The sequence below is a fragment of the Varanus komodoensis genome, unplaced genomic scaffold (assembly GCF_004798865.1).
Source record: "Varanus komodoensis strain SLA01 unplaced genomic scaffold, ASM479886v1 scaffold2, whole genome shotgun sequence".
In the NCBI taxonomy this organism is placed as follows: Eukaryota; Metazoa; Chordata; class Lepidosauria; order Squamata; family Varanidae; genus Varanus; species Varanus komodoensis.
The window spans coordinates 31122262-31138639 of NW_025335568.1; the positions used below are offsets into that span (position 1 = coordinate 31122262).

The 16378-nt window shown below is 43.6% G+C and overlaps 1 protein-coding gene across 3 annotated transcripts in view; it reads left to right on the forward strand.

The window, feature by feature from the left end:
* LOC123022987 (interleukin 18 receptor accessory protein) overlaps positions 1-16037 on the forward strand; it is a 28451-nt gene extending 12414 nt beyond the window's left edge. For all 3 annotated transcript variants that reach the window (XM_044429225.1, XM_044429226.1, XM_044429224.1), the window contains 2 exons: positions 11573-11743; positions 13553-16037. In XM_044429225.1, the coding sequence (XP_044285160.1) occupies positions 11573-11743; positions 13553-13971 (590 nt within the window). In that variant the 3' untranslated portion in view covers positions 13972-16037. The remainder of the gene's footprint in view (positions 1-11572; positions 11744-13552) is intronic.
* The last annotated feature ends 341 nt before the right edge of the window (positions 16038-16378 follow it).

Genomic DNA, 16378 nt, shown 5'->3' on the forward strand with positions numbered 1-16378 from the left:
TTATTTATAATGTCTATATCCCACATTTCCTCAAAGGGGCAAAGAATCCTTTCTACTCACAGCAGACCTGTAAGCCTCGTAGAGTAGTCGTGACTGGCCAAAAGCCACTCAGTGAACCTGAACTTGCTCATTCTTAGAATTTCTCAACATGAGGCTGGTAACACACTGTATCTGCTTTTGGTGTTTCACAAAATTAAGATCCAAGCACTACACAAAGGATGGTTCCTGTCCTACTTTTCTTCCACACAACCCCTAGGTGGCACTGTAGTATAGCAGAAAAGTGCAAATACACAAAGGAAAAATGAGTGGGTTTATTGACTTTCTTCAAATAATATAGCATTTTTCATATCATACTCTTGCCAAAAGTGTTGTTTGAAAGCGAGTGAAACTGGAAGGTTATAACATCATATAAAGAAGCTGTAAGCGGACATGAGAAGGGAAGAATGAGCATGCAGTAAAACTCTCATGCTGAAAGAATCCTTATCTGACACTCTAGCTACTTCATGCCAAGAGGACAAGAAACTCTTTTCTTGCACGGAGGATGTACAGCTAATGTATGGACAAAACGTGGTGGCAGAAGTGTTGCTTTATGATTTCTCTGCCAACTGCCTTTTTGTTACAACTCTCTCCCTACCGCACCCCAGCCATGCGATTTTTTCTTTCGGAAGTCCAAGCCATGGTCCTTCAAGACAGAAACATGTCTTGAAGCCCAGAAAGCGAAAAGAGAAGAGCAAAAAAGTACAGATATTTTTCTCTGCTCTACGCGACCTTATTGAAGTTCCGTTTCCCAACACCTGTTGGGTTTTATGCATTCAGGTTTAATATGTAATTCAGCCTTTGATTCTGTATGACCATCAGTGAGGGTTTGGGCTATTAGAGGGTTCTATTTACCTTTAATGAAGCATGCCTTACTTTTATTTTTATTTATTTATTTATTGCATTTATATACCACCCCAATAGCCCAGAGGACTCTCTGGGTGGTTTATTTATGTGGTAGCCCATCCGTAGGGTACAAAGGAATTTCCTAGCTACCTCAAATGCTTTTAATTACATCCCATAATTTAATGTATTATGGCAAACCATGATTTACATGATTTACATCCATCTGCTCATCATCACAGCAATTTTGCCACACAAGAAATAAAGTTAGAGCTGCTTTGTGGCAGCTCCCCTCCACATCATGTGAGGTTGCAATCCAGACAACAACCTGAGACTTATTTCTGAGTCAACGTGTGCTTGGTGGTTTTGTAGTGCACCAAGAGTGATGGACACCATTTTTGGAACACCCATTTTTTGTGTTCTCCTCAATCCATTTGAAATCTGAAGGCTTGGGGGCAAAAATAGATCTAGACTGGATCCATATGTGTGTTTATTTTTATTTATTTATTTTTATTTTATTAAAACATTTTTATGCCGCCCCATTCACCAAAGCCTCAGTGTCCCCAGCAGTAGAAAAGAACATGTGGGGCTGGTACTTCCTCGGGATGAAAGGTTGCCAGCATGGCACAGCGCAGCCTTCTCCAGCCATCGTCCCAATGTTTTGGGCAGCAGTTCCAGCCAGCATGAGCCATGGGAAGTGATAGGGATTTTAGTCCCTAGAGGACTGGACCTAGAAGAGCCAGGTTCATAGCTTCACTCAGCACAGATGAAGGCTGCAAAATTATGCTGATAAACCTGAATCGTTGAGGGGAATTTTGGAGGACACAAATGATCATAAGTATTTTACTGTAGTTTTCTGACTCATCCGTGGTGAGAAGTGACAGGGTAGAATGAAGGGTATAGAAGACCTAGGAAGTGCTGTATTTTCAGTATGTGTCAGGCAGCATAAATGTCATGTTCGAAGAAAGCCAATTCATGAAAGAAAGAAATCTATCAGAATGTCATTCTGCAGTTATGATCTGGGGCAACCTCTGCTGGTCATTTTTGCAGATATTGTACTGCCTGACTGACTGGTGTGCCACTGGTGGCAGTCGCCTCAACTGGTCCTCACCATATTATGTCTGCCATTATATCCAGATTTCTCCAGGCCAATTATATTGTGACTTCTGCACATTGGGAAAGTTGCATGACATGACAATCCACGGTGCTTTGCTTTTTGCTTTTTGTTTTCACCAGTGGTGGCCTGGGGTGTTATCTGAACCCCTTTGTGGTAGAGCAAGTCTTTAGAAACTATAAACAAACAAAAATAACAGTCTGCTTTATGGTTTCCCAGTACCACGATGGCTTGCTGGGTCATCTGAGCCCAGAAAACACAACTCATTGTGGTACTAAGGCGAGAGCCAGAGAGCCGCTTTGCAAGAGTGGCCTGTTGCCCCTCTAGCCAGACAGCTGGCCAGAGAGCACTGCAGATGGCTGCCACTTTGCACAAAGGCTGTGCTTGCCCCCCAGCTCTGCCTTCCTCGGCCCTGAACATCTTCTTTGGGGCTGGAGTGGGCGATCCACCGGGCAGTGCGGTAGAAAGAAATGGCGCCACTCAGCTGATTTCCCCACTGCCTCTGAGCAAGAGGGGTGCAATCCAGCTGGGCCTGCTGCCTGGCTGCGGGCAATGCCACTCAGGTGGTTCCTCTGCTGCTTCCCATTCTTGTGGGCACTCGGCAGAGAGGTGTCCCCAAACCAGCATCCCCTCCGTGGGCATCAGGTTGGGCATGGCTCCCTGGCAAGTGGGGGCAAGAGACGGGGTCCGCATGCTACCTTCCATCATTGCTGCTGCTTGCAAGAGAGGTGCTCAGGTGGCCGCCCAGTGGGGATGCCTTTCTGAGAAGTGGGAGTGGGAAAGGGAGGGTGAGCAGGGGAACTGGCTGAGCAGCCCTCTCTGCAGCTGGGTACTGTCCACCTGAACCTCGCCGCTCTTGTTTGTGCGCAGGAGCAGGGAGCCAGCTGAACTGTGCTGCTGTTCCTGCGGTGCTGCCCAGCTGAACCCCACCCTCCTTTGCTGCGCTTCAGGCCATGAGCCCTGTTTGCAGAGCAGGGGCTGTTCGGTGGCTGCCGTGTGAGGAGCTCAGCTCACACAGCTGTGATTGCAGCTGTCCAAGACAGGAGCCTCCTTGCCCTTACAGTGCCTCCCAGGATCCTGTTGGGAGGAACTGAGAGGGAAGGAGATGGCAGGAAGAAGGAGCATTACCACCATGAGCCTGATCATTTGTCAGGCATACTGAACTAAAAAACTGTACTCCATGCAGGGTTGTTTGTCATAATGTTTGAAAACTGCAATTTTTTCTCTTTCTTCCATCCATCCGTCTCTCCGTCCATCTGTGCTAAATTTGTGGTGTTGCTCTGGGCCCAGGAGCAGTAGCTTCATTGGGCTGGGGCTGGTGGAAAAGAGGAAATATCCAGTGGGGTTTCAGCAGTACACCTCTCCCTCTCACACAACTGAGAGGACACCTGAACAGGAGGGCACTGTGACACTCAAGTCCTGCTGGTGGGCTTGCCATGGGCAGCAGAGTGGCCACTGTGCACACCGATTGCTGGACCAGATTCCCCTTTGCTCTGATCCAGCTTGGCTCTCCTTAGATTCTTTGTATCAGAGAAATCTCATGAGATGTGGTTCAAACAGCAAGGTCTCTGAACTTAGCAGAAGGAAAGCTGACAGAAGCAATGACAACTATGCTGAAGAAGAGGGTAGCTGATTAAAAACAAACTCAGGAAATGGAGTGGGTTCAAATGCCAGAAGGTTTCTAAGAAAACAAAAACTCAGAAGAAGGATTAAGGTCACTATCTCTACATTTATTTTACTTATTTCAGCCCACTTTCATGCCTAAAGTCAAGGTTAAGTGGCACTTTATTCACATAAGAGAAATGTATGGTTTTATAATGTGGCCTTGCAATTAGTCATAAGAATACAATATTATATTTATTTCTCTTGACTTCCTGACTCAGAGATAAGGACCTAGAGGACAGTTGGAAAAAAAAGATTGTAGATAGTACTGGCATACTTATTTTTTCTATTCTTGCCTCATTTTGCAGGATTTGGAAATAGTTTTTTAAAGCCTTATTAACAGAAATGGAAGAAAATGTACAACATAATCAGTGGTCTATTGTAAAAACCAACCCAACCCAACCCAACTTCATTGAATCATAGAATAGTAGAATTGGACATCCATTGGGTCCTACCTCCTGCTGTTGCAGGATACCAAGTTACACCATCCTACTCAGATGCCTGCCCAGTGTCTTCTTGAATGTCTCTAGTGTGGAAGAGCCCACCAACTCTCTAGGCAGCTGGTTCCACTGTTGTATTGCTCTGACAGTGTGGAAGCTTTTCCTGATGTCCAGCCTGAATCTGGGTTGTCGAGACTTGACTTGATTATTCCGTGTCCTACACTCTGGCACCAGCAAGATCTTGACCTTCCTCTTCGTGACAGCCTTTGAGGTACCTACACAGGGATATCATGTCCCTCCTCACTCTTCTCAAGGCTGAACATGCCAAGTTCTCTCAGTCTCTCCTCATAGGGCAGGGTTTCCCAATCCTGGAGCATTTCCATTGCCCCACCCTTTCTCATTTCCCTGCATCTTTCTTAAGTCTTGGTGCCCAGAACTGGACACACTATTCCAGATGAGGTCTGACTAGTGAGGAGTATAGATGAACTACTACTTCTTGTGATTTGGAAGTAATACTTCCAATGCATTAAGCATTTGCCCTTTTGGTGGCTGCATCACATTGTTGGCTCATGTTTAGCCAACAATTGTCCACAATTACTCCCAGATCTTTTTCTTTTTCAGTCCTATTGAGCCATGTATTCCCCATCTTGTGTCAATCCATTTGGTTTCTTTTTCCTAGCTGGAGAACTTGGTGCTTGTCCTTATCGAATCTCGTTCTGTTACTTCTACTCTTTCTTCTCTCTCTTCTTTTTACAGTAGTTGTATGCTATGTAATAACAGTATTTATTTTCTGGATACCTTACAACAGAGGTGGACAAGTGTGGAAGGAGCCTGGCAACCACTTTTGCCAGCACCCTACAGAATCCCCCCATGCCCCACAGTGGTAGCAAAAAAAAGTGGGTTGGCCACTGAATTTTGGCAGCAAACTGCTATAGAGCGGTAATTAAGTCAATTTTGCCTTGTTCTCAAGCTAAATCTTGCTGTCCTGTAAAAGCATGTCTGAAGTTTACAGCAGATCTAAAATCAGTAGATTAAATGTGCATAGATACTAAAAAGCCTGAAATGTTTTTGTAAAGGTCTTCACTTGTCCCTGGGTAAATGTTTGCTTTCCTGCTGTCTGTTCAAGCAACCTAGTTGGCATTTTTAACTTCACAACAGACAGAGCTGTTAGGAAAGTTGGCTTGAGAGAATCGTTCAAAGCCTCTTAACCCAGATTCACAGACAAGCATGAACGTGAACCTAGCATGCCCCTATTGAACCCAGAGGCTCCATCTTCAGCAATATATTGCAATTCTAGTGGTGGTGAGCAGTTGTCCCTCAAGCAGTTCTCCTCTTGTCTGCTCGGGATAAGAGCTCAGCTGGATGGAGAGGCAGCCCAGCCCAGGGAGATCTTGTCTGTCCATCCGTCCGTCCTTCTTTCCTCCCTTCCTCCCTCCCTTCTCTGCTGGCATACATCAGCGCAGGACTGTGCTTTTCACGTGTCAGGAAAGGTTTCCTGCCAGAAGGTTTTATTATATGAAATCAGTCTTTGGTACAACCGAGAAACTGGCTTTTCTCTCCCTGATGCAGTTGGCCCTGGGTGAGTGAGGCTAATTACATCTCTTGTCTTGCAGTGACCTCTGCTGGTCAAAGGAAGAAAGGCTGGTTTCTGGAGAACTTGCAGGAAACCATTTTAAGGTTTCACACTTCTGAAAGCTACAGCTGTACACGTGTTGCTAGGCAGGGTATGGACATTTGCCCTCTCAGGGTCGTGTCTGTGGATCAAGTACTGGACTGGGACAGGTTCAGGGTCCAACTTAAGCCACTAGGTTGCTTTGAACCAATCCCTACATCTCAGCCTGTCCTACCTTACAGGGACATTGCAAAGGTGAAATAGGGAAATAGCATGTTTAGTCCATCCGGAGCTGTTCCAAAATGTCTGGTTTTCACCCCCCCCCCCATTTTTTCCCCCCTTTTGGAAGGGGAAAGGAGGTAGATTTGGGTGGGAGAAAATGGGAAAACAAATAAAGAAGGGATAGATGAAATTGAACCCTTTCAAAGGAAGGTCAACATCAGTAAAGGTGAAAGTAACTTTCTTTCTTTTAACGTAGATTTCCTATGCTGCTTCCAGCAGTGCAGGGCAGTGGCCAGCTGGGCTGCCTTTTTCCTCCAGAATGGCTCGAATTGATTTATTTATTTATTTAGAATATTTATATTCCGTCCTTCCGTAGACCCTCAGGATGGCTTACATAAATAAATAAAAATAGTAATAAAAACATAATTCAAATAAATTCCAGATCCACCCTGGTTGCATATTAAAACATAAATAGCTAATATTAAGAGTTATTAAAATATTGTTGAAATAAAAAGGTCTTAGCCTGGCACCGAAAAACAAATATATTGCAGGAGATATATTTCAACCCTTTAGAATGGTGGTGGGAGCAGGGGAACTGAACAAACCCCTGGAAACAACCAAGGGAGGAGAAAGAGAAAGGGAGTTTCAGTGGGGGAACCCAGGTGGCTGGACTGCGGCCCCAGATGGGGCAAATATGGCCCCCAGGCCAGAGGTTCCATATGTATAATTTCTGGCATTCTCAGCTGCAAGAGGTGCTGATGGCCACCAGATGAGATGGTGTCTTGCCAGGAGGCAAGTGCTTCTTTCATTTGGATCCTGAAGCAGCAAGCATGCCAGTGGATAAAGATGAAACAAAGCTTTGTGAACCAAAATTCACACAGCTGAGTCGCACAGTAACTTAAACTATTAACTGTAAGGAAGCAAAAAAAGAAAGAAAGAAAGAAAGAAAGAAAGAAAAAAGGTCTTAACCTTTTAAATAAAAAGGTCTTAACCTGGCACCAAAAAACATATAATGATGGCGCCAGGAGGACCTCTCTGGGGAGCACATTCCATAGACGGGGCACCACCACAAAGAAGGCCCTCCTCCGGGTACTCTGTCTCCTAATATCTTTCACGGAGGGTTCCCAGAGGAGGGCCTCTGCTGCCAATCTCAGGGGGCGGGAGGACAAATACAGAAGAAGGCGTTCCTTTAGGTATCCAGGTCCCAAGCCATTAAGGGCTTATAGGTAATAACCAGCACCTTGAATTGAGCCCGGACTTCAATGGGAAGCCAGTGAAGCTGATAGAGGACTGGGGTTATATGGGAATAACGCCCAGTCCCTGACAGCAACTTGGCTGCTCTATTTTGCACCATCTGAAGTATCCGGACTGTCTTCAAGGGCAGCCCCATGTAGAGCGCATTACAGAAATCCAACTGGGAAGTAACCGGTGCATGTATCACTGTCGCTAGGCAATTGTCCTCCAGGTAGGGACGCAGCTGATGGATTAACTGAAGCTGAAGGAAAGTGCTCCTCACCACTGTAGTCACCTGAGCTTCCATGGACAGCTCTGGGTCAAGGAGCACTCCCAAGCTGCGGACCTTGTCTTTTAGAGGGAATGCAACCCCATTCAGGGCAAGGTTTGAGTCACCTACCCAAGGGCTCAAACCACCCACCAACAGGACCTCTGTCTTGTTTGGATTGAGCTTCAGTTTATTGGCCCTCATCCAGCCCATTACTTAGGCCTGGTACCAGTTCAGTGCCGCCACTACCTCACCTGGATTGGCTGAAAAAGAGAAGTAGAGCTGGGTGTCATCAGCATACTGATGATTCTGCAGTCCAAACCTCCTGATGACCTCTCCCAGCGGTTTCATGTAGATGTTGAATAGCAAGGGGGAGAAAATGGACCCCTGCTGTACTCCATGGTATAAGTGCCATGGCACAGAGCCAAAGTCCCCCAGCACCACTTTCTGGAATTGGCTGTCAAGGTAGGAGTGGAACAACTGCCAAGCAGTGCCTCCTACTCCCAGTCCCGCTAGCCTATCCAGAAGGATACCATGGTCGATGGTATCGAAAACTGCTGAGAGTTCCAGGAGGACCAACAGGGACGCACTCCCCCTGTCTCTTTCCCTGCACAGGTCATCATACAGGGTGACCAAGGCAGATTCAGTACCATACACAGGTCTGAAGCTGGACTGAAATGGGTCCAGATAGTCAGTTTCATCCAAGAGTGCTTGGAGTTGTCCTGCCACCACCCATTCCAACACCTTGCCCAAAAACGGGATGCTGGCCACCGGTCTATAATTGGTGGCCATCTCTGGATCCAGGGACGCCTTCTTTAGGACCGGCCTGACTACTACCTCCTTTAAAGGAGCAGGCACCCGGCCATTAATGACCTCCAGGATCCAGGCACCAATCCCGTGTTTGGCTTTGGTCAGCAGCCACTACGGGCAAGGGTCAAGTAAACAGGTGGTGGGACGTACTTGTCCAAGCACCTTGTCCACATCAGGCCACAATAACTGAAATTCATCCAATAATATCTGACCAGACGGAGTCATTGGCACCTCCCCTAGAAGATATGAATCTCTTATGGAGTCCAGCTCGTGATGAAACTGAGCGATTTTCTCCTTAAAGTGCTGGGCAAAGTTGTCACAGCGGGCCATGAGGGTGGTATGGGATGATATAACAAATCTTGAAACTTTTTCAAAAGTTGTTTTTTTAAACAAAACATTGCACTTAGGCAAAAGATCTTATGGGGCATCCCATGTGAATTGCATTTGAGAAGTATGCAACCAACACTTCCCTTTTTCTCCCACCCCAAATGCCATTCCATTACAGCTGCTTCTACAGTTTTGCTGTGTTAGAATAACAGCTGAATAATAATTGCACCAAACAGCTGCCGTTTTGTATTTTAGTCCCCCCTAAACCATATCACCATCATGGCAGCAGAAATAAAATGGAATTTGCCTGCCACTCTCCTATTTGGGGGGGTGCTAATTAGTGGCTATTTAGGGGACTGGATTATGGGGCCATGGACTTGAAACCCAAGGTCCAACACTGGCTGCATCACTGCCATCTCTTCCTTTACATTTAATGCCCAATTCCTCATTTTTTAAAAACCCTTTTCTCTGGCCCCTCTGAGAATTGTATTGGAATACCCTTCCACTTCTGCAGTTGATGACTAGAATTGTAAAAAATGTAGATTATATTCCTCACCCAGCACTATCTCCCCAAGAAAACCCTGGAGGCAGAGAAATCAGAGAAAAAAGTTTGTTGGGTGACACAGCAGATTTGAGTTTTCTCTTATATGTTAAACCTTGGCAAACATTTCACATGTCCTGAATATATTTACTTAGAAGTAACTAACACTGATTTAAATAAGATTCACTACCAAGTAAGTATGTTTAGGATTATGGCTTTAATTAAAATTATACTTTAAGAGTGTATTTAATTTTTTTATTTGTAAGTAATCTCTAGGTGTTGCTAAGGATAAAAATTTAATTTTCTCAAAAGAATGAGAAGATACTTTTCTGATCTGTTTTGTAGAAAAGGTCTTGCATGGGTTGAAAGTTCGCCCATGGCTGCATGGGAAAAATGCATTAGGAAAAACTTTACACAACCGGAGGATAAATTCATTAAAAGCCCCTCTCATTGAATAATTGTAAAATGCACAAGTATCTTTGCTGCAAAGAAAAGGTGACAGTTGGGTTATACTAGTGATACCTTGAGCAATGCTTTGGTAACATGATTCAGGTAGTTCAGGTAAAAATCAGTCAAGATGTTTCAGGCCAATAGGGCATGTGAAGAGCACTGAAGGTAAGATCTCCAGAGAAAATGAGGCAAAGTTAAGCTGAAGATGAAAAAGCACCAGGAAGGAGAGAGTGGGGATGAAATACACATTGAAGAGCTCAGAGAAAATCTGTTTATATACAAGACAGCATATTTTATGCTAATAAGTGTGGAATCCCTCCCTGTCCTTTCGGCAACACACATTTCTATTTCCATCCTTGTACATTCAAAACTGAGGTGGAGAAATAGACTTGGCTGGCAGTTTTCCCGGGGCCAAACAAATCTCAACATTGATGCATCCCTGTTGTTATCTCTAAGACTGGGACTAGGTGGCCAAGACCAAGAAGACTCCATGGCCTAGAATATACTGGGTTACCCTGCAAGTTACCCTTGCAGACCCAGAGGACATCAGGACAGTCTAGGACTATGGCAATGAGTATCCAGTATGGCATGAGGGTGGCTTGTAAACATCCTCATACATTCCAGGAATGGCTAGGATGTTATGGGGCTGTGCAGGTTAAGCACACCCCGGTGCAAGCATTGGCTGCACTGTCAGGGCAGGTGAAAAGGACCCTGCCCATATTCAGCCTTGGGCAGGTGGACCTGCTCCAGGCCAGGAAAGATCCTGACTGTCCCAAGGCAACACTGGATGCTTGACCAAAAGGGCCAGGAGCACATTGATGGTGGGAATGGCTGTTTGATGCTACCCTATTTTCCTCTTGTCTCAATATATGAGGTCTGCCCTGCTAGTCACACCTGTAATTCATTGGCAATGCAATGGGGAGGAACCACCATGGCCTATTTTGCTTCAACCCTACTTGGGTTGTAGCCCATGCAAGCCACATGGTTGGGAGCAGTCCTCCGCCATGGCCACCTGGCAGCTTGGAGAGCTGGTTGGCCACTGTGTAAACAGAATGCTGGATTAGAGGGTCTAGCAGGGCTCTTCCCATGATCTGATTTTCTTGCATTCAGTAGATGAACAAGGAAGTTTTCTGGGACACTTATTTGTCCTCCCCATTCCTATGCCTTCCTTGTAGCACCTCCCCAGTTAGGAAGAAAGACAAACTAAAGACAAGATGTTGCCACTTTGGGAGCTTAGCTGTCATACCACATGTAGTGTGGGACAGATTCTTTACTTATGTCCAATCAGCTCAAGCCCTCATTTCCATTCTGTTTTCATACATATTTTCCTGTAAGGCAGTCTATATTTATTGAGTCACTAGCCCATGGTCACTTAGAAGGTTTATAGCAGCGGTCTCAGTTTAGGCCTATGGGCCAACTCCAACCTCTCTGAGATCCCAATATGTCATTCCCAAATTTGCCCAGAAGCTTCTCTTCTAAGTCTTAATTGTTGGTGGTAAGAATGTGGAGCTAATATAGGCATGTGTTTTTGACTCTCAACTGGAATGTGAGCGCAGCAAGCTTCTCTAAAGTTAAGCTTTTCTACCAGGACTTATGTGTCTACCAGAGACTGGAAGGACAGCTCCGGTTCATTCAGCCTTCTAACCTGACACTACACTGGTCTTCTAGTGTAGCTTATGCAGATGTGGCTGTTAGGTTAATTGCTTACAGTGAGGTCTGAACAGAGATCCCAGTCCACTGGAATGCAGTGACAGGGTGGGGAAATTTAATTTGCCTTTAAAGTTCAAAACTATTTTCTAAGGTGCTTTTAGCATCTCTCCTTCCCAGCTCTATAGTTTCTTTCCTCTAATGTGGTTGAGAGCAGAGAAGAGAATTCACAAAAGACATCCCTCGCCCACAGTTATGTTCCACTATTTTGGAAGAATAATTTCTCCTCCTTTTCCTCTTTTGGCTCTTCTTTATTTAAAGGATGCTTGCTTCATCCTTGTATGTTTTTAAATTCTTTTATTTTTAGATTGCAAGGAATTTGATGCATTCGTGTCCTATGCAAAACCAGAAACCCCTGAAGCAAATCAAGAACTATATAATGAGGAACAGTTTGCCATAGAGTTTCTCCCTCAGGTTTTAGAAAATGAATATGGATATAAGCTATGTCTCTCTGAACGGGACATCCTTCCAGGAGGAGGTAAGAACTTAATATAATAATAGCTACTGTAAAAAACAAAAATGTGTTTAGCCTTCTGTTGATCGCAAACTAGATGGTAGTGCTTAATATCATGGTCAAATATATTCCATGAATGCCATAGCATTCAATGCTCAGTTGAAGATTTTAAACATGACACAATTAGCACATCATCATCATGGTTTATTTGTATCTGGGGTATTATTGAATGCATAAGGAGTCAATAATACCCCACAATGGAAACTACAAAACCTTACACAAATGCTATGTGGAGTATTGCAGACTCCATAGGCTTTTTTTTTTTAAGCAACCCCTCTCAGGTGGCTTGTCTTAATGATCCAGACAAGTTGGCTATCTGCTCAGATTCAGTAGAGGGTTTGATCAATTCTAGATCCAAGTCTATTATAAGGCAGTGACTTTTGAGACATTCAAACTACCATGGGTTGTTCTGCTTTCAGGCAGTGTAGGCATTTATATAGACAACATCTACAGGTGTGTGTGTGTGTGCATCCACATGTGTGCATATGTGGGGAATCATGGACTACTGTTTGTGTTTAAATTTTTTGCAACCCCCTCAGAATCCCTTCTGTTCCATCCATCCATCCATCCACCCACAAAAGTGTGGGAACCATCTGGTCATGGTGTGGGGTGGTGACATGTATACCCTGTCATTTTTCCTCTTGTAAGGCAGCATAAACAATCTCCTCCTTGCCTCACAACAACCCTAAGAGATATATGAGGTGGAGGATCAATGAGGCCTGGCTGTGGGGTGACTAGAATCTGGATTTCCTGAGTCTTAATCTGACGCTCTGACCACTGTGCCGCAAGAGTTCTGATTGCTATCAAAATGAGTCATCACAAGCTTAGTTGGGCTGTCAGATTCTTGCATCAGTATGCATCAAACAACTGAGAACCACAATCACAGATAGCTAAGAAGTCTCTGATCCTTTTTTCAACCAAAAATTCTGCTGTGCACAAAGGCAAGGGCAATGAATTTCTGCTTGGCTGGCTGTTTTCAATTGCCAACCAAAGTCAGATATTTTTTATCCAGTATCTTAGCTGGTAAGAAACTGATGAAAAAAGATACCAGGATTCATACTTCATGGGTGCCCCTGTACATATGGTGCCAGTTTCCATATTGTGGAAAGATCCACTATTCTTTCTTATATCTATCAGCTAGTGACATCCACAGAGCTGCTGTCATAAAACCAGGCTGTCGGTCAAATCCAGCCACATGCCCTTTCCCCCTAACTGGCAATCATTTGGCATGTTCCTGGCTTTGGAACAGGAATGCTTTTTTTTTTTTTTTTTTTTGCATTCTAAAAAGTCAAGGCGCCTGTCCTAATTGCACTTTCAATCTTTAGACCCTGTCTGTTTTCGTTCAGTGCCCCAGCACCAAACTGAATTTGGTCCTCAGACTGTTAGAGGGTGGATCTTCCTGTCTTGAAGTAATCAAAGACAAACTTTACACATAGCAGGTGGACATTGCACATTTCAGAAGCCCAGAATAACTGTCCTCAATCAGAGTCCATTAACCAAGTTTCTAATAATGTTAATCACTAAATGCCAAGGTATAAGAATTCATAGAGTGGGGGCGGGGGGGGGGTTAAATAGCAGAACAGCTGGAATTCTTTTTTGGGGGCGGTTCATTATCTCTCAAATATTACTTGGTTATTATTATATTAATCTTATATGGATATTTTTATTTTCTTCCCTATATAATGTCCTGGTATCTATGTCTAGAAGTAGATGTGGCTTGAACTTTAATAGAATAAGTAAAAATCTGTTAATAAATATGATTTCTTTTCTCAGCATATACTGATGATATTGTAAATGCCATCAAAAAGAGCCGGCGAGCAATAATGATCTTAAGCACAAGCTATGTCAAAAACGAACAGGCCCTCTTTGAACTTGAAGCAGCAGTCAATGCTGTGCTGGAAGATAAGACTATAAAACTCATCCTGATTCAGTTTGAGTCTTTCCAGAAGCCAGAATCGTTACCTCAAAAGGTGAAGAAAGCTCTCAGGATTTTGCCCAGGATTACTTGGAAAACAGCTAGTTCTCCCACTGCTAATAAGCAATTTTGGAAAAAACTGCAGTATTACATGCCAGTGAAACATAAAAGAGGAGCTCAGGACAAATGGTTTTCATTCCCCCACTTAAACTGGACAATGTGTTTTTCTGTGAAATCTGCCACTTTACTAAGGCTTCTGCGTCTGGATTCTTTGTGAGATTGAAAGAAGACCAGTACCCTCTGCCCCAGACTCCTTTTCCTTCCCTACTTTAAGTTTCTATGTGTTCTCTCACATAACTTTTAGGTGGCACTGCAGTATAGCAGCATTGCACAACTACACTAGGGTTCCATTTTGTCAGTACCAATCTTCCCGTGATTAAAACGAAACCAAAAACTGTTGCAAAGAACAGGAGAGGATGATGATGTCATGCAAAGCACCCACAAAATACTGGGCAGGAAGACTCAGGAGTGCACAATAAATGCCTGAACAAGAAAGGCTTCATGGAATGGAGCATCATCTGGGAAACAACTTTCCTCCACAGAAAATTTTTCAGAGGATGAGCTGTGGTTTTTGCACAGAAAAGCTTCTCCATTGCTGTAAAAGGTTATGGAATTGTAGGATTAGAAAAGCCCTATTCCTGATGCTTTAGAGCTATTGACAATTTGAGTATCGGGCTAGCTAGCCCAGTGGGCATACTTAAATTCTGTACAAGATTAGTTAGCTCCACTAAAACCAAAGATGTCACCAAGACCCATGGAAAAAATGGTCTAGGGATGGGCTCTGTGATCCATTTCTGGAATGCCCCCAGGAACCAGTGCTTGAAGGCACCTGCCTACTTCTGAAGACCTAAAGATGTGATTTTTATGACAGGTCCTTAGAGTAAGTGTTATCTCTTTTTTACTGATAATTCAAGCTAACAGAATGCAGGATGTCAGGTTTCTTCAGCAAGAGAGTGGACAGGAGGAGTGGGAAGGACCAGAAACGAGGACCAGAAAGTTGTATATCCATGTACTACAATTATACATTTTGTAGTACCACAAATTCTGAACAGGGCTTAACTGCTGCGCACCACAGTGCACCCTGACATCATGATGGGAAGAACCAGGATGCCTGAGTAACGCTTTCAACAAACACGCAAACCTATTGGTCAAATATCTTCATGAGCTGAAGCCTCCAACAGGGATATGGAAGACTTTGGAGAGATCTCTCTGACATGCCCAACACATTTTGTTATACCTTTTCCTCACGGAAAATCAATGTAACTTGTTAGGATGCTCTCCATAAAGCATATCACATGTTTAAAGGCCTTTTAGCACTCCCTTCCTGCTCTGCTCACTTCTCTTTATTTTAATGAATACTCTGACACAGTTTTCCTATCACATCACCCATCCCTGATGGGTGGCAGAGTTCATGGAAACACAGAGCAGAGATAATTACAAACCAGGATATATGAAAGGGGAGCGGTTGGCAAATATTGTAACCTTTTCTGAAAACTTGCAAACCTAGTGCATACCATGGAAATCTGTTCCAGAGGCTACTGCAGAAGCTACTTCCAGAGGGCTCTTTTCCCCCTTAACTCTCTCTCTCTCTCTCTCTCTCTCTCTCTCTCTGTACGTGTGTGTGTGTGTGTGTGTGTGTGCACGTGTTTGCACGCGCTATCCTTCTCATTTCAAGCAAAGACTGTAAGTGATGGTTTTGTACTGGAAGTGATTCTATGGATTGGGTGCTGTTTTTATTCTCTGATTGCTATGTTTTTATTTATTTTAAGGTATGTTATTGTTTAAATATATTTAAGTTATATTTGTTTTTGTTTGTTTGTTTTGTAAGCCATCCAGAGACTTTTAATATTGGGGCGGCATATAAAAACTTTAAAATAAAATAAAATAAAATAAAATAAAATAGTTGTTTTTGTAAGCCCCCTTGACTTTCACTGTTTGGTAGAATGATGGGGTTTAAATCTATCAAACAAACAAGTAAGAGTTTGCATTCAAACACATAAAATTTGTCCAGGAGTCTTTCAGAGATGTGAAAGTGACAGGGTGGTTTTTGAATGATGATCACAATGCAACACATGACAGTGAGTTCTAATTTCTGTGACACTTGTATTAAATGGTTGTGTAGTAAAACCAAAATGATCACAGATGAACACAGGTCAGTGAAGACATGGGGATGTGGACTTGTATGTGGCAATTTATTAAAGAGAACTGGGTTGCCATGAGTACTTGAAATTTCACCTTGTTGCATGTACAATAAGAGAACATAAATAAAAATGTTATTCCCAACCATCTGCACATTTTTTGGGGAATTGAAGTCTGGATGCTGTTCTTGTGAGCATCCACTAGATGTCTCTAACATAATAATTGACACACAAACCTATGTGAACTAGTTTGCTACAAAGTCAGAAATGATTGAGCTTAGGCAAACCTGGAACAAACAATTATAGGAGGAAGACCTGCGCAATTGACTCTGTCTTCGGATTTCTAGCAACTGAGTGAGTCCATTGTATAATTTCATGGCCTTCTCAGTCTAAATGTAGTAGCACTGAGCATAAATGTTTACTTCTTCTTTCCTCTTAAACGTGGTGAGAGATGACAGTTGGACGTTTTGCTAACTGTGAATTGCA